This window comes from Bubalus bubalis, chromosome 20 (assembly GCF_019923935.1).
Source record: "Bubalus bubalis isolate 160015118507 breed Murrah chromosome 20, NDDB_SH_1, whole genome shotgun sequence".
NCBI lineage: Eukaryota > Metazoa > Chordata > Mammalia > Artiodactyla > Bovidae > Bubalus > Bubalus bubalis.
In genome coordinates this window covers 62,390,682-62,415,635 of record NC_059176.1, presented here as the reverse complement: position 1 = coordinate 62,415,635, position 24,954 = coordinate 62,390,682, and the positions used below count along the sequence as shown (strand labels likewise).

Here is a 24,954-nt window from a genome sequence, read left to right as displayed (position 1 = left end):
TGAAAGAAGGAACAGGAGAGGGCTGCTGCAGGAGAGGGACCAAAATATTTCCAAAGCAGGTGCCTCCTTATTTAGGAGATTGAGGGATTGTAGTGGGCGACCGTGCCACTGGTGATAGAACCATTTTAGCTCCAGGAGCACTCCCTGGAGGACCCGGGGCTAAGTGTCAGCAGAGGCAGGGGCTGTAGCCTCTTCTTTCTGAAAGATGAATAGAAGATGGAAGAGGGCAGATAAAGCAGGACTGAGGAGTGTTTGGGGTTTGGTTTTGTTTGGCTTACAGGTGGAGGATTTCACCAGTGAGGTCAAGAGAGCCAAAACTGTCAAATTCAAGAAGTATCTCAGAGATATTTTGAGACCAGCAGCAACTTTGGGGAGCAAAGGCTTTGAACTTGGCTCCTTGAAAGACAATGTGCGCAAATTCACATCGAAAGAATGCATCCCATTGTGGCCACGGTCCTGTGTGCATGTAGACGTCTTCTGTACGCATTGTGTGTGTCTGGCCTCATTGAAACATAAGTTTTTTGCTTGGGTTGATTTCCCAAGTAATCAAACCTCACTTTTCAGAGTGCACGGTATTTACAATTTTGTTTTAATTGTTGATTGACAGCACTTTGCTGTCTTTAAAACAGATCATTTTTATGGCAACCCATGGCACTATTGTGAAACCTGGTGCTTCAGAATCTGTTGCCTTGTGGGGCTCTGATTTTTCCTTAAATGGCCTTGGACATCTATACATGTATCTATTTTATGCATTTGGCGTAGTCTCCTGTGTGCTGGGATTGCTGATTCTGACCGTAGTCTAACTATATGTAGATAACTGTGAGTTCTTATAAATGATTTTCCATGAAGCTCAGAGGACTTTTGCGATTGCTTTTACGTTGGCGTCAGGTTGCATGTGTTTGGTGGTTGAGATTCTGTAATAGAATTCTGTCCATCCGATCCATCGAGTGTTAGACGCGTACTCATAAAATATATACTCGACTATGAACTCCAAACGGGAAAGAGGTCTTTTTAACGATTTTAGATTTTGAGTCATCGCTATTTATACTGTTACATTTTTCTTTCTCGTGTTCATGGTCTTCAGCAAATCAGGAATTTTGGGTTCATTTATCTTATAATTTTTTTTTACACATAGTTCCTTTGTTTTCTCAGACAGGAATCGTGCTGCTGAAATGAAAAGTAAATGTAATGTGTCATGTTCTATTGGTAATTGTTTCCACTTTCGGCTGCCACTGAACTAATGATTTTTTAATTGTACCTGGCTTGAAACACAATGAAAACTTGGTTTCCTATTGCTGCTACTTCTTTTTTTTTTTTTCCCCTTAAGCTGGATTCAGTAACTTGGAGGTAATTAAAAATGTACAGATCTCGGAAATGCACTTATGTTCATGGTCATGGGCTCACCAAGTACTGCTCATGTATAATAGCTGGATAGGAGGTAAGAACACTGAGGTGATAAGTAGCCTGTTTTATGTACTTATTACGTTACTGTTTATTTAGAGGAATGAAAAAATCTTCCTCTCTAGTTCCAGAATGCTGTGAAATGTCTCTTTGAGGTATTATCGTGCCATTTTTGCAGGGTGATCTTCTCCTCTGAACGTTGCTCTGTGTTGCCAGTATTCCAAGGACCAGTTTGGGACTAAGACAAAGGATTTAAGGGGCAGAAGGGAAGAAGTAAACATATGCCTTTCTTAAAGGGAAGAAATAAACATGCCTTTTCGTCTTAAAAGCAGGGTAGTAGTTGACTTGTTGATTTAGCTTGGAGACTGTGGAGGAGGAAGTGCTCCCCGCAGGGTAAGTGCTGTGGGAGGGGGGGCATGAAGGAGAGGGTGCAGGGTGGGGGCTGAGCAGACACAGCAAGAGTGTGAGCGGGACTGGAGTGGGGAGGGGGAGTGCTGAGAGCCTCAGAGCCGCTCAGAAGACACTCGCTAATCCGCTTGTTAGAAGATACACTGAACTGGAGAGGATAAACAAAAACAGGAGATTCTTGTGGATAAGAAATCCAGGATAATCATCCGCCAGAGTTTGAAGGCATCGCCATGTTCAAGGACATTTTTCTTTTGGGGTGGTTTTGTAGTTACGATTTGCATTTAGATACGTGATTCCAAATCCTGAGGGATTAGTGGAGTATTTAAGGTACACGGGAATCTCATAGAGGAGCAGGTTAAATTTCATGTGAAGATGCACCTGTTTAAACTTTCTGCTGCTGGAGTTGGCAGGCAAATGAAAAATTAGAAGAAATTTGGATAGGTCTTGTGCCCCAGCCCCTTGAAAGGCTGACTTTCACTTTGGATGGAGTGTTTCTCTTTCTTCACAGAGCCTAGGGTTCCTTAGGGATCGTTTTCCCTGCAGTGTGCGCTCATAGACCCTGTGTTTGGGCAGAGCAACACGACCAGACTTCCCAAAAGCAGGCTGTATTGTCATGTGCCTTTATGCTCGTCCTCTCCAGAAGGTCTCAGTCCACCTCGGTCTGGGGTGGGTGTGTGTATGTGTGTGTGTGTGTGTGTGTGTGTGTGTGTGTGATTGATTCAAGGCACTGTGCATCTGCCCATCCTCACCTCCGGCACCCCTGCAACGCAGCCCTCTCGTCTGTTAGTTTCCCTGTAAGTGGTGACCTGTGATAACTTCAGGAAGAAGGATTTGGTTTGCTTGTCTTGCTTAACTAACTAAACCTTTGACCATGGCCCTTAAAAGGATCTCTGAAATCCTAAAGTAGCTCTAAGTTATTACCATAAATTATTTTTTTCTTAGCTAACATAAAGGACTTAACTATCCTTGTCTTTCTGGTTGGTGGGCTTTATGACCAAAATCATTTCTAATAGTTGTGTTTGCTGTTAGGGAAGACCAACGCATCTTTGGTCCTTTGAACTAGGAAAGCACTGGCCATGCGTTTCCTGTGGCCCTTCTGGAAGGTGAATACTGGACCGAGTTTGTTAGGGGCCCAGCCTGGGGGCAGGCGCAGACGTGTGTCTGTGAGGGGCAGGAGTCCGCGTGGAGCCACACACGTCCCCATCCAGCCTCTGGTTCCTTATCTGTTCCTTATCTGTTTCTGTGAGAGTCTGAATCTTTCCTGAGCTTTTGATTAGCTCGTTAGGCGCACTGGGGAGACCGGGTCAGCACAGTGACTGTGCCGAGGCCCAGCGGGCGCCCAGCGGCCCAGGGTTGCCCCATGCGTCAGAGAAGGCGCAGGTCTGCCATGCGCTGGGCAGCCCCCCTGGCCGCCCCCACAGCCGGCTCCCCGCCGGATGTTCAGGGAGTGCTGCAGTTTCTGGGGTCTCTCCAAGGAGGCCCTCCCTGTGGTTGTCACTCTCAGATAGTCCACGAGCACCCCGGCACAAAATGCAGCCTCTCCCCCCACCCCTGTCCTCCTCCTCCTCGTATATTTGGGAAGTTGAGGCTCCCTGGCGAAAAAGTGGGAGGGGGTGCTGGAGGAGGAGCTGGGAGCACATGAACCACGCCTGTCAGAGGTGTTCAGGTCTCTAAGACGGGAGGAGGGAAGCTGCAATGCTTTGTCCACCTGCTGAGCCCGCTTGAGGTGGCTCAGCTCCGCGTGCCGCGCCTGCGCCGTGTGCCGCGCAGATTCCGTGTGCCTCGCTGGCTCTGCGTGCCGTGCCGGTACCATGTGCCTCGCCAACTCGGTGTGCCGCGACGGCTCTGTGTGCCGCGCCTGCGCCGTGTGCCACGCAGATTCTGTGTGTCTTGCTGGCTCCATGTGCCGCGCCAGCTCCGTGTGCCGCGCCAGCTCTGTGTGCCACGCCAACTCCGTGTGCCATGCCAACTCCATGTGCCACACAGATTCTGTGTGTCTCGCTGGCTCCGTGGGGCCGGCATAGACCCAACCCTTCTTGCAGTGCCTCTGCTGGTGTCTCCCAGCTGAAAGTTCTGCCCCTCCCTTCTCTCCCTTTTTTTCTTCATAAGAGTTAAAATTTTTTGTAAAAATTCTGATTGACTAATAGGAACCTCTCTCTATAACTGGCATGTGTAGGAATAAATATTAAATAAACACCTTCCAGAAGGTGTATTCAGCACTCCTATAGGGATTCTCTCATGATGCTTTTTCAGCACTGAGGGAGGAAAAACCAAAGATATGTCTTGCACTGGTCTTCCTTGTGGACACGTGCTGAAAACCAGGAGCTGTCCTGTGGCTGGAAAGGCCCATTATCTGGTCTTAGTAAGAGATAGCCGAGGGTGTGTGTTCACGAATAGCAGACCTCTGCACAATATTGACATGAGTGTTTGAGGGCACAGCTGACTCTAAACCAGAGGTGATAGTCACTATCACTCAAGCTGAAAGTTCTGTAAGATCTGAGGGGGTGTGGTCTTCGGGCCCTGAAGTCAGATCTGCCCCGCTCAGCCCAGGCCCACACAGGTCGTCCCCCTGCTCCACAGGATGCTGTGTCCACTGTAGCACGGTGGGATTTTATAGATTCAAACAAGCCAGAGGTCGTTTCACATTTTTAACAGCTGCAAACATGCTAATCATCAAGCTTAGATTCTCCCAAATATGGTGCTGAACACAGGCCACATCGTGGGTGTATTAACAGAGGAAGCACATTGTGAGATGGGCCTTCTCTTTGCCTGCCTGAACCATATGCCTCTAGGCAGCTTTCTGGAGACTCTCCTTGTGCAGCGTTGTCCAAGAAATGAATCGCTTGGTGGTATCAGAGGCACTTTGGTTGTGTGGAGCTTGTCAGAGTTAGGTTCCCGGCGTGGTGTTGGAAGTGGTGTGCCCTCGGGCCATTCCGGCTCTGGCACCGGTGCCTCAGTTTCCCCCTCTGTAAGACGGCACGGACAGGGGTGCCCCCTTGGGGGTTTGTGAGGCTTAAGGGAGCCAGTGCCCATGAGGACCTCACTGTGGCGCTGGGACCACAGTAGGACGCCATCCGTGGAAGCGTCAGCCATCGCCACTCTTGTCGGCATCGTCAGTCGTTAATGCATGTGCTGTCCCTGGCCTTTTTTTTTTTTTTTTTTAAATTTATTTCAACAGTAGGATTTTCTGTCAATATAAAGAAAGTCTCTATGTTTCACACAGTATACATTCAGAGGAAACAACAGAAAGCTGTATGAAAATAGTATTTGTGAGTTTAGTCAGAATGTTTGAGCCACAAGCTTTCCTGTACATATTGTCTTGTAGTTGGAAAATTCTCTTAAGAGCAGCTCCAATGAACATTCCTTTTTGATGGCCGAGGTGTGACTTTTGTGTGGGAAAGAAGCTGTGACCCAAAGGTACTAAATACATGTTGTTCAGGACAGGCGTGTGGCAGCCCTGGCGTGGGGCAGGGTGATGCTGGGAATCCCCGCGAGGAGCATGGATCAACCCAAGGGAAAGTAACATTTGTTGGTGTAAGAGCTATTAACATTGTAAAGAATTTTAAAGTAATATGAGGTATCGGGATGTCAGCACCAAATTAGAGAACTACAACTAAAATAGCGTTTCATTAATTCTGAAACCTGAAGTTGAAAGATTTCCGTTTTCCTCATCGATATGTTTTTCTCCCTCAAAAATGTTCCCACCTGTGGGATAAACGATGAGGAATTGTTTCACTTTGAGTTTTAATGCTACCAATGCAGCAGCTTTGCATTGAAAGAACAGTTGCTATAGGAATGATTATTTAGCCCACCCACCCACCCCTACCCCCCCGCTGGGACTCCTGTGTGTACCTGTGTCCCCAACAATACATGGGAACTTAAAAAGCGGATCCATCTGCTGAGAATGCTAATTGACCATTATGGGGTTTGGTGCTGGAGTCAGGATGATGACCGTGACATGACCTTCACCTTAAGTCTGGGCAGGGGTAGGGCAAGTGTGGGCTTGAGAGATTTCTATCAGACAACTGAAATTAGGGGCTTTTAAGATGCACACCTATCCAGAGCATGCCAGGTCATGCAAGTGCTAGGTGAGGAGGCTGTGGGGTTGCAGTGGTGTGGATAGTGGAAATTGGAGCAGGATACGAGGCCCAGGGTTCTGGCTCAATTTGACCTTTGACATTCCACAAGGCCAGGACGCTGACTCTCCAAGGCATGTCCTGGGCTAGAGTCAGCCTTGGGCAGCACTGGAATTCAGACCTTGGCCAGTGGTCCTTCAGGGTGCTGGAAGGCTTACGGACCTCCTGTTGTAAACTTGGATTAGCCTTTCCCAGGAGCAACTGAGATTGCACTCCACCAGCTCAGGGTCAGGAGCTGGAAGGGATGGCTTATCCTCTGGTAGACCCGGGATAGTAGCCATCAGCGTGAGCTCCGTGCCTCCCGGGTCCTGCCGGCTCCAGAGGCTCGCATGGCGCCAAGGCCCAGGGCATCGGACGCACTGCCTGCCCCAGACGAGAGCCATGAACCACCGCAGTGAACCGGCAGTGACTGAGGCTCTTTCTTCTTCACTTTTTCCTCCATTCTGTGTTTTTATAACTCTGCTGCGTGGACACGAGATTGTAAACCCCGTGCATGTAGTCTCAGAGTAGCTGGATTCAACCCCAGGGAAGACTCAGTTGCGTTTTGAGGAATGCTTAAAACAAATGTGGGTCAGTTCCCTTTTCCCATGTTAAGAACTGAATAAGGGCCCTGCCCTGACCACGAGGCATGTCCACACAGTCCTTGGGGAGTGCCTGCAGTGGACATGACTGCTTTGGAGAGAAGTGCTTCCAGTGGGTTTCCCACCCTCCGTCTTGGTTGCTGAGATTGTGTTCCCCGTGTTGGGTTTGTTCATGCAGTGAGGACCCACTTCTCCTGCTGTGGGGTCTTCCCCCACTGTGGGGTCTAGGCGGGAGAAGGACCCAGACATCCAGGACTGACACGGAGCTTGGCATGAGCTCCTTCAGGGAGCTCCACTCTGAGGGGGTCCCACACAGGTCCTCACTTTGCGGATTTGGGGTGAACTAAGCAGAGTGGTCATTGGAGGAGGAAATGGCAACCCACTCCATTGTTCTTGCCTGGAGAATCCCATGGACAGAGGAGCCTGGTGGGCTGCAGTCCATGGGGTCGCACAGAGTCGGACACGACTGAAGCAACTTAGCAGCAGCAGCAGCAGCAAGCAGAGTGGTCAGGGGAGATCATGAAAGTCTTGTTTATGGTTTGAGTGAAGGCCTACCTTGGGGGATGGGCCCAGGGTATCAAACCTTATGGTGAAAGGTGTAGGGGGCAGGGGGCAGTTTTCCCCTTGCATCTCAGAGTAACCTGACCAGCTCCCTGCCCTCTGCTTTCTCGTGGGCAGTGGCTGTGCTGTTTGCTTAGTATCTGTAGTATATCAATCCAGTGTATTAGAGCCTGCTGCTACTGCTGCTAAGTCGCTTCAGTTGTGTCCGACTCTTCATGACCCCGTGGACTGTATTAGAGCCTGCTGCTGCTGCTAAGTCGCTTCAGTCGTGTCCGACTCTGTGTGACCCCATAGACGGCAGCCCACCAGGCTCCCCTGACCCTGGGATTCTCCAGGCAAGAACACTGGAGTGGGTTGCCATTTCCTTCTCCAATGCGTGAAAGTGAAAAGTGAAAGTGAAGTCGCTCAGTTGTGTCAGACTCTTCGCGACCCCATGGACTGCAGCCTACCAGGCTCCTCTGTCCATGGGGTTTTCCAGGCAAGAGTACTGGAGTGGGGTGCCATTGCCTCTTCCAGTATTTGAGCCTAACTATTGTCAAATCACTGCACAGTGAAGCTAGTACTGACATACATTAGACAAGACTCCCCACCTCACCCTTAAAGCAACACTCTGCCATTTAAAGGTGAAAAGTTAAAATACCTTGTTTTAACCTTTTAGAATGAGTTAACGTGGAGAAGAGCGATACTTGTCAAGCGTTTATGTATGTATATGGCCACCCCTTTATATCGTATTTAGAAGTGAGCAACTCTCTTGTAAACCAAAGATTCCAAATGATCTTCTGAAGTTTGAGTCAAGGTTCGGCAAACTGGAGCCCACGCGGCCAAAGCTAGCCCTCCATGCCTGTTTTGTAAATAAGCGTTCTTGGGCCACAGTCGCACTCCTTTGCTTAGCTCTGCAGTGCTGTCTTGCTATGATGGCCATGCCAAGTAGTTGCCACACAAACAGCACGAGTTTCAAATCTCTTTTCAGAAAAAGTTTGCTGGACATCAGTGTATTTGGTAGAGGAATAACTAATCTCTCCCTGAACACCTCCGTGTCCAAGAGCCTCATCATCTAATGAGGCAACTTATTTCATGTTCAGACAACTTAGGAGTGCAAGAAGATTCTTCTTTTTAGAAACAGACAAAACCCTACTTCCTTCTAACTTGCTTCTTTTCATTGGTTCTATTTGTATCTTATGAGCCATAAAAAATAAGTCAAATATCCCTTCAAAATAATGGCCCTTTTGAATATGTGAGGACAGCTCTTCTGTACCATCTGAATATTTCCTTCTCCAGATTAAACATTTCTTGTTCCTTTCAGTTCAGTCGCTCAGTCGTGTCTGACTCTTTGCGACCCCATGAACCGCAGCACGCCAGGCCTCCCTGTCTATCACCAACTCCCGGAGTTCACTCAGACTCACGTCCATCGAGTTGGTGATGCCATCCAGCCATCTCATCCTCCATTGTCCCCTTCTCCTCCTGCCCCCAATCCCTCCCAGCATCAGAGTCTTTTCCAATGAGTCGACTCTTTGCATGAGGTGGCCAAAGTACTGGAGTTTCAGCTTTAGCATCAGTCCTTCCAATGAACAGCCAGGACTGATCTCTTTTAGAATGGACTGGTTGGATCTCCTTGCAGTCCAAGGGACTCTCAAGAGTCTTCTCCAACACCACAGTTCAAAAGTATCAGTTCTTTGGCTCTCAGCTTTCTTCACAGTCCAACTCTCACATCCATACATGACCACTGGAAAAACCATAGCCTTGACTAGACGGACCTTTGTTGGCAAAGTAATGTCTCTGCTTTTGAATATGCTGTCTAGGTTCGTCATAACTTTCCTTCCAAGGAGTAAGCGTCTTTTAATTTCATGGCTGCAGTCACCATCTGCAGTGATTTTGGAGCCCCCAAAAATAAAGTCTGACACTGTTTCCACTGTTTCCGCATCTATTTGCCATAAAGTATGGGACCAGATGCCTGTTCTTTACTCCAGAGTTTTTAAGTTTCCTTTTGATAAATTCTAGTTTAACAACCCTCTGAGCCATGCCCCCGAGAATTAAAATACCATCTTTGATGGTCACAGCCAGTAGAAATCAGACCCAGACTGTTGACTAGCCTTGGTTTGGATGCCATGGCCCCTGGGATGCAGCTGAAGTCTGTTATTTTCTTGGAGCTTGTTGACATGGGTCAGCAAAGCACTGTGGACTCTCTGACCCTTTCAGCTGTTAGCCACATCACCAATGTATTATGCTTGGTGGTGGTCTACGTTGATGTTATTTTTTATAAAGCTTTTGTAAACCTTGTTGTATAACATTTGGACCCCCTTTCCAACGTGATCTTTTTATATCCAATTTTATCTAACTTGCTTGCCCCTGCTGTCAGCTGTATCTTTGAATTTCATACATATGTTGTCCGGGCTTCTCCTTGAGGCCTTGTCCTTGGGCTCACCAGTGGATCATCCCCTTGGGCTTGACTCCAGGCAAGCTGCCTTCACAAGGATCATGAAATGTACTATTATTGGCAAGCCACCATCAGCCCATTATCGTAAGTCCACGGACCCACTTTCTTTCTTTTATGCTGTTTCTAATCTTCAGCTGGAAAGCAGTGGTTTAAGTGGCTTTGCTGGCCATTCTGGTGAATTAGGAGTTCCTTTTCAGGTGTCCTCATCATCCTCTTTGACTTGATCAATGGTTCCTACCCGGGGCTTTGGGAGTTCTGCCTTAACTGACATATGCTGCCTGGCAGGCTGCAGTCCATGGACTCGCGAGAGTCAGACATGACTTAGCGACCAGACCGCCGCCGCCTTTCTGTGTTAATCCTGCCTCTTTGTGCTCTATGGTTTGCTGCTTTAATGCATTGAGGCCTTGCTGACCCTGGAGAGACTGCCCCTCCCAGAACCAGCTGGCACCTTGGACAGTAGGTGAGCACTCCTTTCATGTGTGAGTTAAGCAGCCCAGAGCCCAGGCACCCACCCTCCACCTCCTGTCTGGGGCTCTCACAGTCAGCCCGTTCTCACCCCGGGTACCAGACAAGTAGACTCAGCCCTGCCCCAAGAGCTCTCTCCAGTGTTCAGCTCCAGCTGACCTCCAGCCTGCTTACCTGCCTCACCCATGCCTTCCTGCAGACGCCATCGTGAAAGCTCGCGTCATGCTCCCCTCTGCCGCCCCGGGACTTCCCTGTGGGGCTCTGAGCAGCGGGGTGTAACACTCCTCTCGAGAACCGGGGCCACAAACGGCTTTTTCAGTGGCAGTTGTCTCCTGATCTGCTGGTCTCACCATACCTGAAGAACAAGAAATGCACCACTATAAAACAAGTTGACATTGCCTTATGCCGGGAAGCGGATGAAAACGAGGGCAATTTCCTCGATGCAGAGTGGGCCCTCGGTTTCTTACGTCTGCGCTCTGAGACTTGACAGAAGGTGGGAGGTGCCTGGGTCCTGAAATTTCCTCCTCTGGTGAATTAGGTTGGAGATAACCCCCCGCAGCGTCATCATTATGACTCAATATGTTGAAAAGCACCATGAGTTTTGATAACCTAGCTCTATCCAGTGGGAAAAGGCCCGTAACAGACTCTGGTCTGCTGTAGATGAGACTTTTTACTTCTAATGCTGAAGCCCAGGCAAATGTGAAGGCATCTCTCCAGTGTTTTTGTCAGTCGTGAGATAAGTGAAGTCAGCGTGATGCTGAATAAACCGGAGTCTGCTGCTTGAGCCTCCTAACAAATGAAGTGCATGATTGTGGACTGCGCGCCTCACTAGGTCCTGTCGAGAAACCAAGATTAAACTTTAAAATACATTTTAGTTTAAGTTACTGGCATGAATGATGAATCCCCTCAGAAGAGCACTTTACCATGCAGCTGAAGGTCCTTCTTTTGCCCCGAAGTTGCATTGATTGCTGTAGCTTTATATGGTTTGTTTACATGGTTTGAAAAAAAAAAATACAATAATATATAAGCTCTCCAGATGGCTTTCAGAGGCTTTATTAGTATGTTGGCAAATTGGAACTCCATTTCATCTAAATTGGGAGACTGAAAGAGGTGAGTAGGAGAAAGACCATTAAAATAGGAGAAGAAATCTCTTTGTGTCAAATGTCACTGGCTCAGACTGGAAGAGTGGCCAATCTGAATTACTGGTAATAGAAAGACGATTTTCAAAATTCCTTAGTGGAAATACACTGAGGACTTCCCTGGTGGCTCAGTCGGTAAAGAATCCTTCTGCTTTGTAGGAAACCCAGATTTGATCCCTGGGTCGGGAAGCTTCTTTGGAGAAGGAAATGGCAACCCTCTCCAGTATTCTTGCCTGGAGAATCCCGTGGACAGAGGATCCTGGGGGTTTCCAGTCCATGGGGTCTCAGGACTCAACTTAGCGACTGAACCACCCCCGCCACAGTGGACATACTCCAGCTGGTAAATAAGGCATTCTGGCTGAGAGGCTTCCTTGTACCCATGGGGAAAATCAAACTTAAATTCTGAAAGGGAATCATAATGCTCTATGTTTCTAAACACAAGTCGAGCAGCTCTTATAAACTAATGAGTTTGGTTCTTGAGTTCACCTTTTCCTAACCAGGAAGAGTATTAATAATTAGCAGAAAAATATAGGCGCTCACTTCAACTCTGTTTAATTCTGAAGGAGTATGAAGTTTTGAGACATAAAAACAGGACTATTTTGAAACTTTCAGCTTATTACAATTTAAAATCATGGGTGACATTTCGTAGAAAGCTTACAAGTAATCCCCTGCATAAAATTACATGGTTGGCATTTTAGAGCATATGGTGAAAGGAGAGCTTCCTGGGTGAGGTCAAAGGCAGAGGAAAGCCTGGGAAACAGCGGGCATTGTCCTGAATGGGCACTGCCCCTTTTCCTGTGCTCACAGCCTCTTCCTTTCCTGAAGGAATCACTGCGGTGGAGTTGCTGAATAAATGAGGAGGGGGCATCATCCCCACCCTTCTGCAGCAGAGAGAGGCCGGCCTGTGAAAACAGGCCTTTGTATGCGCTGGGCTGGGCCCCTGCAAACAGGGCACAATCCGGCTATTGTTTGTTTGGGGAAAGCTACGGCATCCTATTGCAATTATTTATGGAAGAAAAGATGTGATGTTTTTGGAAGGGGTTAGGTGTCGTGGGGAGGGAGGCTCACCTCTTGGGCCGTCTACTCCCGCTTTCTCAGTGGGTGGTGAGAATGGTTGGTGGCCCTGGTGTCGGGGTGTGTTTGGGGGCAGTGACGGTCACAGCATCCCCGGCTTTGATCCCAGCGTTGGGAGGGAAATTCGCCTTCCCCAGGCGAGGCTGCTGGGAGGCAGCTGTGTCCCCGGGGCCGCCAGTCACTCTGACCTTCGGTGCTTTCCTGCGCCGCTGCCCACGCTGCCCCGCCCTGGCTGAGGTCCTCACTCGGTGTCGGTGGGACTGAGCGCGTGTCTGCCGCGTCCCCTCACCCTCAGCATGCCCCCTGCAGCCGGCCGCCCCCCTCCTCCTGCCCGTGAGTGGGGGCGTTGTGTGAAGCACTGTCTGAGCCCCCAGCCCACATTTCCAGTCCTCTCCAACTAGACTTCGTGCCCGGACAGTTACAGCCCTCGTGCCTGAGCGCACTTCATGTCCCCTGAAACATCTGCCTCTCCCTTCTCTCCATCATCACGCCCGTCTCCCCCTGAGGCTTCCCGGGTGGCCCTCGTCAGGGTCTGTCATCCGCTTTCCCTGACCCTCTGTGACACGAGCACCTCGCCCTCCTCGGGGCTCTCCCTGAAATTCCCAAGCTGACGGGTGCCTTGCCCACAGCAGGCCGTCAGGACGGTCTGTGACTGTCTCACTGTGCGTTTTCCATTACAGAATCCCCACCCCTCATTCTGCATGTGTGTGCAGGCTCCCTTTGCAAGGGCTTCCCGGGTGGCTCAGGTGGTAAAGAATCTGCCTGCAATGTGGGAGACACAGGTTCAATCCCTGGGTCAGGAAGAGCCCCTGGAGGAGGGCATGGGAGCCCACTCCAGTATTCTTGCCTGGAGAATCCCATGGACAGAGGAGTCTGGTGGGCTGCAGCCCGCGGGCTCGCAGAGCATCACACAGGACTGAGCGACTGACACTGCTCCTACGACTCCCTTTTCAAAGACCCAGTGGTTTGGAAGCACCTGGGCATATGGAGTGTGGTAGAAAGGACGGACAGCGATCCCAGCCGGCGGGCCTCTCCCGGCCGCCCAGCTCCACGACTTGCCTTGGGTTTCTGGGGCAGCTGAAGGCTGGGTCCTGTGAGCCTTACTCATGTGACACATGGATCCCTCCTCGGTCCGTGGGTGTGGAGAGCGGACACTGGGGGACTCACTCTGTGCCTCCTTGGGCCTTTTCCCCAGGCCTGTGCTCCAACATGACATTGCGATCTGATGCTCCCCGGAGTGAACTGACATGGGTAGCTACTCACTCCGGATACTGCCGTTAATTATTCTCTCCTGTCCTCCTCCATCCCCAGAGGACCATGAGATCGGCACAAACACGGTGACCTTCTTGGGAGATAGGAGTGGGCCGGGCTCAGAAAATGGCTGGAGATGCTCAGCTGTTTCAGTTTGAAACCTGCAAAGGCAGATTCATCCGTGTGGTTATGAAACTGATACTTAGCACCTACGCTGTGTCCCATCCCTGGGTAGCAGTGAAGGAGATGGAGTAGGTTTCTCCTGGGATGGGGTGAGGAGACAGACGATAAACAGAATAATAAGCTTGAGATGACTCCCCAAGAAGAATGCAAGAAACGGGGCGCTGTGGTTGAAGGGCAGGCGTGCTGGGGTGGGTAGGTGTGTGGCTGGGAGGGCGGTGGTGCTGTTAGGCTGGGGAGTCAGGGAAGCCTCGCTGACAAGGGTTGCTGGGGGTCAGCCACAAGGAATCAAGGAGGCAAAAGAAGAACAAAAGGCTGTGAAGCAGATATGGACCGATGACCAGGCTGGACCTTGGCAGAGGGGGGAAATGGTGTGTGAATTAGCTCGGGCTGTGATGCCAGGATACCAGAGCCAAGGTGGCTTCTGCTGGAGACATTTGCTTCTCACACTTGGGAAGCTGGAAGACTGAGATCGGGGTGCCAGAGCATGGTGGGGTCCTGGGGGCATGTCTTCTGGCGTGTAGATGGCTGCCTCCGCTGCATTCGCACATGGCGGGGGAGAGCAGCTGTCTCCCAGGAGGACGCTAGTCCTGTTGTATCAGGCCTCTACCCTGATGACCTCTTTAACCCTAATTACCTTCTTAGGGCATTGCCACAGCAGTTTGGTGGTGGGAGGGCGGGTTGGGACATGCACATGTAAGCGAGGCCATAGCTCTGAGTTCCGAGGCAGGCTGAAACAGAGCAGGTGGAGCCTGTAGGCTGCGGCAGGAGTGACAGCTTCCGTGACATCAGTGGGGAGCCAGTGATGGGCTGGAAACAGACACGCTCGGATGTATATATCGACATGCTAGCTGTTGTGTGGAGAAGGGACCAGAGCCAGGGGGAGGGCAGTCGGAGTGGGATCAGGGGCACCGATGAGGGAGCTGCTGGGATAACCCAATGGAGACAGACCGGGGGCGTGGACCAGAGCTGGCTGTTAACCTGGGGATGAGTGACAGCTGGGCTCAGGTAAGTCTTGGCTGGGGAGTGGTCCTGTGCGTTGTTGGGGTTCAGCAGCACCCCTAGTCTATGCTTCCTAGATACAGCGCTCCTCCCTACGAGCGTTTGCGAAGAGGGTGGGAACAGGTGGGATGGGGCAAAATGGTCCCCTGATCATCTTGGGATCAGAGTGATCGGGTCTGATAGTGGGTTGATCTAGGAATATCTGGGGATTTTTTAAATGTATAGAATATGAAGAATGGAGGGAGAAAAAGAGTTAAAGCCAAGAGAGACTTCTTGGCTTGGACAGAACAGGGGATGGAAGTATTGGTTCCTGAGCCGGATGGGCAGTGGGGAGGAGCAGGTCTGAGACGCATACAGAAGGAGCCGCAGCTCTGTCTTGGATTTGCAGAATCTGAAATGTCTCTTAGACATCCCGGAAAAGAGCTAACAGGGAGCCAAATATCGGAGTCTGGGGCTCAGCACACAGAGATGAAGAGAAGCATTGAATAGGTAAAAAAAAAAAAAAGATTAATTCAGCTAAAAATAATAAGCCCATCACGAGTAAACATGTTTTGTGGTGGGGGAGCCTTAACCGCCTCTGTCAGTGCAGTGAGTAGGGAGGCAGTGCGTCCCCAGAGCTCTCTGATGTCTGGCGTAACGGGATTCAGCCGGGTCCCAGCACCTGTTCCCACGTTCAGTCTGCTGTCAGTACCACACACTGGAAAAGTCCACTGTGCACTCCTGAGACAGCGTGAGTGAAAAGGCAAGTGATGTCTTTGCAGCATTCTGAAAATTGGTTGATCTCATAGCCCCTGCTCCTCCACATCCCCAACCTGGACACAAGGGCTGCAGAACCCCCAGGGGTCCACCAACCACACTTTGAGACCCACCATCCAGAGATTTTTATGCTGTTTAGCGTGTGGCCAGGGCTCCTCATCACTCCTCTCCACAGATAGTGAGTTCTATACCCCAAGCTGACATTTCAGTTTGGCCCTGTCTGTCTAGGGACTTGCTGAAGCCATTTCCATATATGTATAAATTTAGCTTTACTCTCTGATCATCAAAAGACACATGCATATGGGTACCTTCATATCACGGAAATAGCTTCATACCCTAAACAGCAGAACACATTCCAAGGATACAAAGAAAAGTTTTCATTATATAAATGATAACTGAGTTAGTTACTTGGATAGTGAAAGAGTCATTTTTTTTAAGCAACGCAATTAAAATAATTATATTTAGAGGAAATATTTCTAAAGGACATTTTCAATTGCTTGCATTGAAGAGAATATAATGAACATAATCTCACTTTTCTCAGTACACAAGGTCATCACTGTGAAAGTAGCTTCATTTTCTGATGAGATAATAAAGTAATGTTCCCAGGTGGGCAGAGCAGTTGTTTTCATCTGTGGCAGCTGAGACCCCTTTAAAGGTAAAAGATACTCCCTGCCCCTCAGTGTCATTGTGAATTACTCTGCTATAAAGATACTTAAATACTACAACCATTAGGGATAAATGTCTTATGACTCTGGATCTTTTTTATAACTATATATTAAATATACACATTAAACGCAGATGAGACTCTAAAATGCAAACCCAAACATCAGTTTAGTGACATGCTGATACTTTGCTAAGACTAAATTAGCATTCAAACATGAATCAACAACTGACGTCAAAGGCCTGAGCGCCTTTGAGTTGTGGAATGCTTCTCTTTGGAATTTCAGTTGGCTTTTCTCTTTAGGTATCGAAGAGCCTCAGTTCCCATGAACACCATGACATAATGTGGCCTTCAGATGGGTATATAAAGATGTGTTTGTGTATTAATTGCACCTCTTCTCTTCCTCTTGGTGTGCGACAGCTAGAATAACACAGTTGGCTTCCGGTGTGTTTTGGATGTAAATGCTGATGCTAAAATAACAGCATTAAACTCTAAGAGGGTTAAATAGAGGAAGTCGAAGTTAAAAAGGTAGATCGTATTCAGAATGGAAACAAACGAAATGAAAATTATAAAGGGGAGCTCTCAAGCCCGCAGGAGTGTGCTTGACAAGCTTTGATGTGAAACACTGCACTGAGCTGAATGGCCTGCGAGTGCCAGGGTTGGAGATCGTGTGTTGGCTTTTTTGTATAGGTGCCATTTCTGTGCGTTCTTCATGTTACTTTTGTTCAGATTTTACCACTGTCTCCAGCCTTACTCCCTAAAATTGGCTGCTTATGATCTTCTGTGGGCTTGAAACTTAAATATTTAATCGTGCTAAAAGTACATGCAAGTTAATGTTCAGTAACCATGAAATCAGATAAGTAAAACAGAATTGTGAATACATAGTCACCATGGCCGCCTCTCTGCTAGATTTTGGGTTTGTAAGGGAGGTGGCTTGCTAGCTAATTGAGTTATCGGTAAGGGAGGTGTGAGATGTGGATTGTACTCTAAGATGCCTCAAATATTTTGACCCCTAGTATGACTTCCTTTTCACAGATGATGAAGCCAAGGCCGAGGAATGAGATGTAGTTCTGTGACCTTTGTCCGTGATAGCAGTGCTGCTGGTTCATTCATGAAACTCAGCCTCAAACCGCTACATTTGCTTCTGAAATCTTCAAGGAGCCTCAAGAATAGCATGCCTGGGCCAGCAGGCCAAGATGTGAAGTATCACAGGGTCGAAGGGAATTAATCACTTGCCCAGCACGTGGAGAGACGTGTTCTCACACACACACGTTTACATTCACTGTGGCTTCTGAACCCCAGCTCCAGGCCAGCTCGCCTTCCTTCTCCTCCACAGGTAGTCGTGAGCATACAAGGGATGTAAAGTGCTAAAAACATTTGCAGAGTATATTGCAAATATGAACTACTCTATAAGCGATAACTAAGAATTGACAGGCAAGTCTGGGCAGAGCAGATCTGTATAATCACAAGGAAAGAGGTGTCTAGCCTTTGGAAAAGGGGAAAAGTCCCTTCATCTCTGCAGAGATGAGGTTGAGCCACCTGCAAACAGTTCTCTAGTGAGTGTTCTTCAGTGAAGACGGGGGAGACAGCGGCCCTTCCCAAGGCCCTGCCTTTCTGAGACTCGTGCCCAGAGCGGCAGTGGAGTGTGGGGCTTGGTCCTACCCCTGGCCTGCAGGCCAGGGGGTAGTTTCCAGTGTGTTCACGCATCTCTTGGTGATGTTTCTGCAGGGAGCAAGTTAAGTACAAGATTGGGGTCACAGGCATGTTCTAGCCTTGAGGCCTTTGTGTGTTTGCAAGTTAATGTGGCTACATTTCCTACTCGCTCCAGTTCTAGAGTGATAGGAGTTCCTGTCTTACAAGGTCCCAGTGAGAATGACTGAGCTTAACTTAGATTTTAAAATGCATTTTGAACCATGGATATTGGAAGCTGGTGAGTCATTGGGCTTCTTCATTGGTTTGGGTTTGTAAAGTCTGTTAATTTCTCTCTCTCTCTTTTTTTTTTTTTTTAACACACTATCCTAAAAGGAAGCATTTTGCTTTGAGTTGAACATGAAAAGTTAATAATTTGCACTGGGAGCCTTGAATGTTTGGGGACTTGTGTAGTCACTGGCTCTATGGAAGTTGGAAAAAATCAGAACAAACTGCTTTACTTCCCAAATCAGAAAGGAGTTGTTCAGACTTCTGGTGGTCACATTGTTAACATGAAAACAGTAGAGGTAGGTGAAATAAATTAAGATGACTTATTGTGGAGAAAGAGAGGTAGTGTTTGACTAAATTAGAAACATTCGCTGAGTTTTTGACGTGTGAATGATTTAAATGCGGCTCTGGCACAGGATTGCATGTGGTTTCCATTTTACAGTTTTCCTGCTTGAAAACAAACTGTCAGAATTTTTATTTAAGTCAATACGATTTAACTCACTTAAGGCTCAGCAGCAACCTTTTGCTCCTCTTCCCATCCCCCTTCTCAGACCAGGAGAAAGGTCTTTGTAGCGGGTGGTGTTGATTGAAACCTGCATCTCACCAGTTCTGTTATAAACTGGGTGACTTCAGCAAAGGCTGTTTGACCCTTGATGCCTCCACAGTACATGCCTCTCCCTCGCTCTTTCTCTGTTAAATGACTTGGCCTGGTGAGATCCTGACGTCCTGGACAAGGGGAAGCTGAAATACAAAGGTGAATAACAAAGTGATTTCACCGGGAGCCACTTGGAACAGTTGGCACCACATGCCTGGGAGTGACTTGAAATGCCCATCACACAAGAGGGGGGCTTCAGACCCCGTTCCTGCCCTGCTGGTCGGCGTCTTTCGAGAACAGAGGCAGAGCAGTTACTGACCCAGGCCCAGCAGTTCACGGAGCTTCATCTTAACCAGCTGAATTTAACTTGCGCATTCTCACAAAGCATCAGGGCTCATTCAGAGCTTTATTTTCTGTTTTTGCCCTACCAAAACCGTTTCTTACCGAGTGAGAACTGGGAAAGGGTCAGCCCTGATTCCAGCTGACCCAGGGAAGCTGAGCAGGGCTGGTCTGTGAGCCTTGTGGCGCCTTTCCGGGTGACAGACCCCTGGGGTTTTAAGCTAACGTTACTTTTCCAGAGCTTGGAGCAATAACTTCTTGGTTTCATTAGCATGGGGAGGTTTTGCACAGCCTCCACAATTTTCTGTTTGTGACCTAATAGTTAAAATGCTCCCAGGACATGCTTCTCACTTGGACCACCCTGGTTTAATAAAACATAACAACCACCACAAAAAAAAACAACAAAAAAAACAAAAATAAACAAACAACTTGGTTAAACTACCACTTTCAGGCATATTCTCAGAGAGAGAAAAGACTGGACCTTCTTAAAACCAAGCAGGAGGAGCTGCACTGATCTTTTATCACTCAGTTATTTGTGAATGATGCGGTTCAAACAAAACTCAAAGGAGAACAGTCTTTCTTAAAATGTGTTTGTTGCATCCAGACGGAAGTAACGAGCGGAAGAAACAGGAGAGCGTGGTCGCGACCTGGGCTGCCTGCCGGGCGGACGGCAGCTCACCCGGGAGAGGAAGGTGGATCCGACGCCCCAGGTTCTTGTCTTGTTCAGTCGCTCAGTCGTGCCCGACCCTTTGCGACCCCGTGGACTGCAGCACGCCAGGCCTCCCTGTCCCTCCCCATCTCCCGGAGTTGGCCCAAGTTCGCGTCCAACGCACTGGTGATGCCGTCCAGCCGTCTCGTCCTCTGACGCCCTCTTCTCCTTCGGCCTTTGATCTTCCCCAGCCGCAGGGACTCTTCCAGTGAGTCGTCTGTGTGCATCAGATGGCCAGAATACTCCCCAGCTAGCACTGAGCAAGTGCCAGGCCTGTGTGCACCCCCGCCTGTCTCTCTCCGCTTTCCCGTGTACCAAGCAGCTCGTGATGATTAGCAGGACTTGGAAGTTTTTCTTCTCTGCCCCCTCCTTCCTTCTTTTACGCAGATGCCCAGCATTTCCCTCCCTTTCTCAGCCCCTCTGCCTGTCTCCTTAATTCAGGGTTACCCTAGTAGAGGCCTCACCGTCAAGCCCTTCCTCCTCTCCAGTCCATCCTGCAAAGTAGCCAAACGGTTTTAGCTGAAGCTCTGCTTCCGTTAAGACTTTGGCCCACTTGAAAAATTCGCACGGGCACCCTGTTGTCTCTGATGTGAAGCCCTAACTGTGAGACTCAAGCTGTCCCTGCTCCAGGCCTGGGTTTACTTTTTGCAGCTTTCTGGAAATTTCTGCTTCAGTATCTTCCACCCTCCAGCCTCCATGCGTGCTTTCTCCCCCATGACTGGACTTCCTTCCTGCGCTCCTTCCTTGACCATCACTCCCTAACTAAGGTCTATTTTCTCCCTAAGTTGTAATTTTCAGTCCCTCGCCTAAGACTTGCTCATGTACCAGGCTGGTTTTTCCTCTGACTTCACAAGCTTAGTATAACCCAGAGGATGTCATACTGGTGCCCTGGGTGGCTCAGCTCCCGGGACTTGGGAGCTGGGTGAGCTCTGTGGCTCTCGCCATCACTTGCCGTGTCTTTCGGGTAGAATGATCATCTCTGTCTCTCAGGGACGTTGTGGGGATGGCGTGGTGCGGCCTGTGTGGGTCGAGTGCTCCAGGTGCTGTCTGCTGCATCCTCAGCACCCGTGAAGCCCAGCTCACGGGACTGTGCTGGACTCCTGGAGACACGGAGATTCCCCTGTCCTCCCCGCAAGTCCAGATGCGTACACACTGAAGAAACACTGGTTGCATCCGTGTGTGCATACACTACTGCACCTGCTGAAATAAGCTGAGTATTTTCTAAAACTAGCCCAACGGTACATTTCCATCAGCGATTTAACTTGCTAAATGTAGGAAAATGATAGAATAAGTAAGCTGTGTTTTTCTTGTGATTCTACTTACTGTCCATATTGCAACTTAGAAGATTTTTGGGAAGCAATGTAAAAATGATTTACTCTGCTATAATTGGTTTCCCGAAAGCAAAATTATATTTATGTGAGCTGCAGCGAGAGATGCAACTGCTGTAATTTATCGCCGAGGAGCACTTTCAAAGTATCCAGGAGGACTAAAGCTTAAGTGTGTTAAACGTTCTAGAGGAAGACATATTTAGACTATAAATCCATAGACTTTGGGGGACATTTGTTTTCCTTCTTCTCTGCCAGGTGTATGAAGATCTTAAGTTCTTAGGCCTCACTGGGAGGAAGATTTAAGGTTCCAGGAGTACGTTTATGTCTCTCTTAAATTCTCTGTTGTTTATCAATGACACACATAACTGGTTTGGGGGAAGTATTTACTGTAACATTCCCCACTCTAGCTCTGAGCATAGTCTGGCAACCTATGTGATAAAGACGGAAGGAAGCGCTGTATTTCGCTGCTGACAAGGATGTCTTGGAAGTGCTGGAGCTCCAGAATAGGCAGTGAAACACGGAGAGCCATGCCCAGGGCAGTTTGCTCACTGCGAGGTGTGTACAGGGTTTAAAATGATTCTGACCGTGCAGCTGCCTACGATGCCACTCCCATATCACACTCAACACTCTTCTTAACAGGAAGACAGTTTATCTTGCTATGCACTTGCTATGTTACTAAGATTTGAATTTAGTACCAAGAATAAACGATTATCTGTTACAGATGCTGATCGGCTAAAACTTTTCAGCAGTCTTCCAGCACCCCCATCCCCCGCCCAAGACAAAAGAAGAAATAACAAATGAACATGACGTGGCGTCTCATGCGGCATTTTCATACCTGTGATCAGGAGTCTGGGGACCCATAGCTCTTGGAAAGAGAATACATGGAATACATTCTGTGCGGAATACATGGCAGTGGGGGTCTGAATATACGCCTCAGGACACGATTCCATTCAGACCCTAGTCCCATCGCTTTGTTGCATTTAAGTGATGTTAACATCTTTAATGAACCAAAGAGCCTGGACTAGGTGTCATTCTAATTCTTATGAGGAGGGTTGAAGGAAACCCTCTGACTTGGTGATTTCAGGGCCCTTGGAAGCGGTCTGAACTGGTTTAAAGGCCATTTACAAAAGGAGGAGTAAATGGCCTTTTAAACCGTCTCTTGCTCAGCTGATTAAATGTGGTCATTTCAACTGCTAGCAACAATCAGAAGGCAAAAGACATCCTCGTTATGGTATTCCACAGTGGAGAGGGAGACTTGAAAAGAGATTTTTCCTCCCATCCCCATCTCCCCTGCTGAAAACTGATGCATCGGCCACATGTCTAGTTCTCCCTGTTTGTGAGCTTCTCTGGTGGCTCAGACGGTGAAGAATCTGCCTGCAGTGTGGGAGACTTGGGTTCGATCCCTGGGTTGGGAACATCCCCTGTTGTAGGATCTTGGAGTAGAGGCAAGCCACTCCAGTATTCTTGCTGGAGAATCCCCATGGACAAGGAGCCTGGGGGCTACAGTCCACGGGGTTGCAGGGTCGGACACAGCGGAGCGACTAAGCGATTAGTAGTGCTGACTGTTAGTCCCTGACAGTTCACTGACTGGCCTCCAAAATTTGGTGGTGGGCGTGTGGGGGGTGATCTAAGAAAGGAAGGTGGTCAGGAGGCCTCACCAGAACACTCCATGCTGCACAAGCGTGCCCTGTAGAGGGGTCCCTCTCGCAGGAACAAGACTGCCCAGTTTGCCTCTCTATTGATTTGGACAGGAGTGAGTTCTCGTGTTCCTCCCATTGCTGTAGATACTTTGTCTAAATTTTTCAGCCTCAGGAGAGGCTTTTCCTTGAGTCCCAGGGAGTCAGGCTCTGGGCAGGATCCTAAAAAGAGCCCCCTCACCCAGTCATACAAGACACAGCACCGTGGTTGGGTCCCTGCCACCGGATGGCTGGCTCCTGGCTGTACAGGGAGGCGGGATGGCATGAAATGACTCCCCTGAACCTGACATCTTGTGCTTCTGGCTCGTTGGATTCTAACAGAGAAACAGAATGGCCTCTGCAAACATTGGGGAGGACAAGGGCGGTTGGTCCATTTTGGAGGAGCACACTGATCTTCAGCTGCTGTGCCCCTGCCGGCCAGGGGGTCTCTGGGCACAACCTCCCTTGCCAAGTAATTAATGATTTGCAAAGAAACACTTAAACAGGTATGAGTGGGACCTATTATTCAAAGGAATCCTAAAATGAATAGTTTCCTAATTCATATTTGTCCTATTTATTTTTGTATTTACTGAGCATTTATTTTTTTCTATTTTGAAGCTTGTTCTTTTTTTTTTAATCCTAGGGAAGGCCTACTATGTGCTAGTTAGTACATTTGCTCACCTTAACATCACGTGCAGGACTGAATGGACCAATTCAGTTAAATGCCATACAGGCCTTTAGATGAACTTGATGTTTGAACTACTAGAGAACAACTACTTTCAAGCCCTCAGAAACACTTAGTTACAATTGTTGGCTTAATTGCACATTATTCTTATTCAGTGAAACAAGTCCCCAAGGGCTTCTTGGGATACTACTCCTTGTTATTAGAAGTCCTTCTAGTTGTAAGTCTTTACCAGCTGAAAAACTTCATTAATTTGAAAATAATCTCCAATTCAGACTTGTATTCAAACAAGTCATTTTACCAGCAAGTCCAGCTCAAAGAGATTTTTTTTTTTAAAAACACTTTTGATGTGTTTAGTCACAGGAGATTATTTTTGCTCGATTCCCTGTTGTTCTGGTGGTCAGCTCCCGTCACGCCTCTGGCATGACCCATGCCTGAGACGACATGATGCTGAGTGGTCATAGCACTAATTTGACGGAATGGCTCCATGACTTTTCTACCGCGGTAGCTGCTGTTACCTTAAAAAATAACTGGAGATCTTTCCCCACCCCTGTATCAAGGTGTTACACAAATATATATTTAGGCTGTTTGGGGGTTACAGATGGCAAACAACAAATCCACATTTAAGAATACATTTGCAAGCCAAAATTGAGTGGTGAGCCACTCCGGAGTGTGGGTCTGGGGTGGCAGGGGGTGGAGGGGTGATGTCTATTTTGCTTCGCTTTGTGGAATAATTTTTTCACATTTCTGTTTAGCATTCATGATACTCTAAATAGAAGCAGGAGAACAGTGTAGCTCTTGGATCCTGGGAGAGGCAGGCCACGGGAGCTCCTGCTGTTTGGGGACAGTCTGTGATTCTGTTCTTTTTATGTGCACCAATTATGACCTTGAAAATGGGTGACTCTAATAGCGGCATTCGTCAAATTGAAAAATTTTTAATGCACCAGTGCCAAAGACCAGATCATCTCGATGGACCAGAATTGACCACTGCTGTGTTTGGAGCAGTGTTTTGGTGAAATCTGAAACCCTCGCTTTTCTCCGTGTACCTTGTATTTTATTGGGAAATTATTTATTTATGAAAATACCTGAGTATGAAAAACAAAGTATAAGTGAAGTTAAGGGGCAGTTCCATAGAGTTGTAGCCAATTGACTAATCAGATGTCTATCATAAATGTGTTAAAGGTGATTTTTCACTACTGAGACAACAGGGGCAAGTAGCTTGTCACTGAAGTCTTGTTTGTTCGCTTGTCCCCACTGTATCCTGGCCTGGAATGCCCTTTCCCCTCCATTTAGCAAAGCTGACCCACCCTCTGGGCCCAGCTCCAGCCTCTCTGGACTGCAGTGTTTCTGCACTCCTGACTCTTGGCCCCGCCTCCAAGCTTCTGGAGCAGTCGTCCTGTCTTCCACCTTTCTGAGTGGGAGCCACCTTCGTGGCTTTATCTGATACGGCTGTAAGGTATGTCCTGCCTGGACCTGTCTTTCCCCTGAGTGTTTTTTTTCTTTCCTTTTGCCCCATGTCACCTATGTCCACCAGACTCACACGTGGGAAAGGCTCCCGTCACCTCATGCTCAGCCGGTGGCACACCGCGTGCCTTGCTTCTTCAAAGCCAGCATGTCTTCTGGAATGTACCAGTGATGAACTGGCCTCAGCTCAAATCT

General features: G+C 48.4%; 1 protein-coding gene across 5 annotated transcripts in view; it reads left to right on the top strand.

The window, feature by feature from the left end:
- IGF1R (insulin like growth factor 1 receptor) overlaps nt 1–24,954 on the top strand; it is a 307,210-nt gene that overhangs the window by 154,697 nt on the left and 127,559 nt on the right. Inside the window, exon 1 of one of the 5 annotated variants that reach the window (XM_044933274.2) lies at nt 17,223–17,385. The exons of 3 other annotated variants lie outside the window; for them this stretch is intronic. Coding sequence is in view for 1 of the 2 variants with exons in the window: in XM_044933273.2 (XP_044789208.1) it covers nt 17,922–17,979 (58 nt within the window). In the remaining variant the exon portion in view is untranslated. Of the gene's footprint in view, nt 1–17,222; nt 17,386–17,906; nt 17,980–24,954 lie in introns of those variants that run through there. One more of the 5 variants, XM_044933273.2, reaches the window with a different exon arrangement.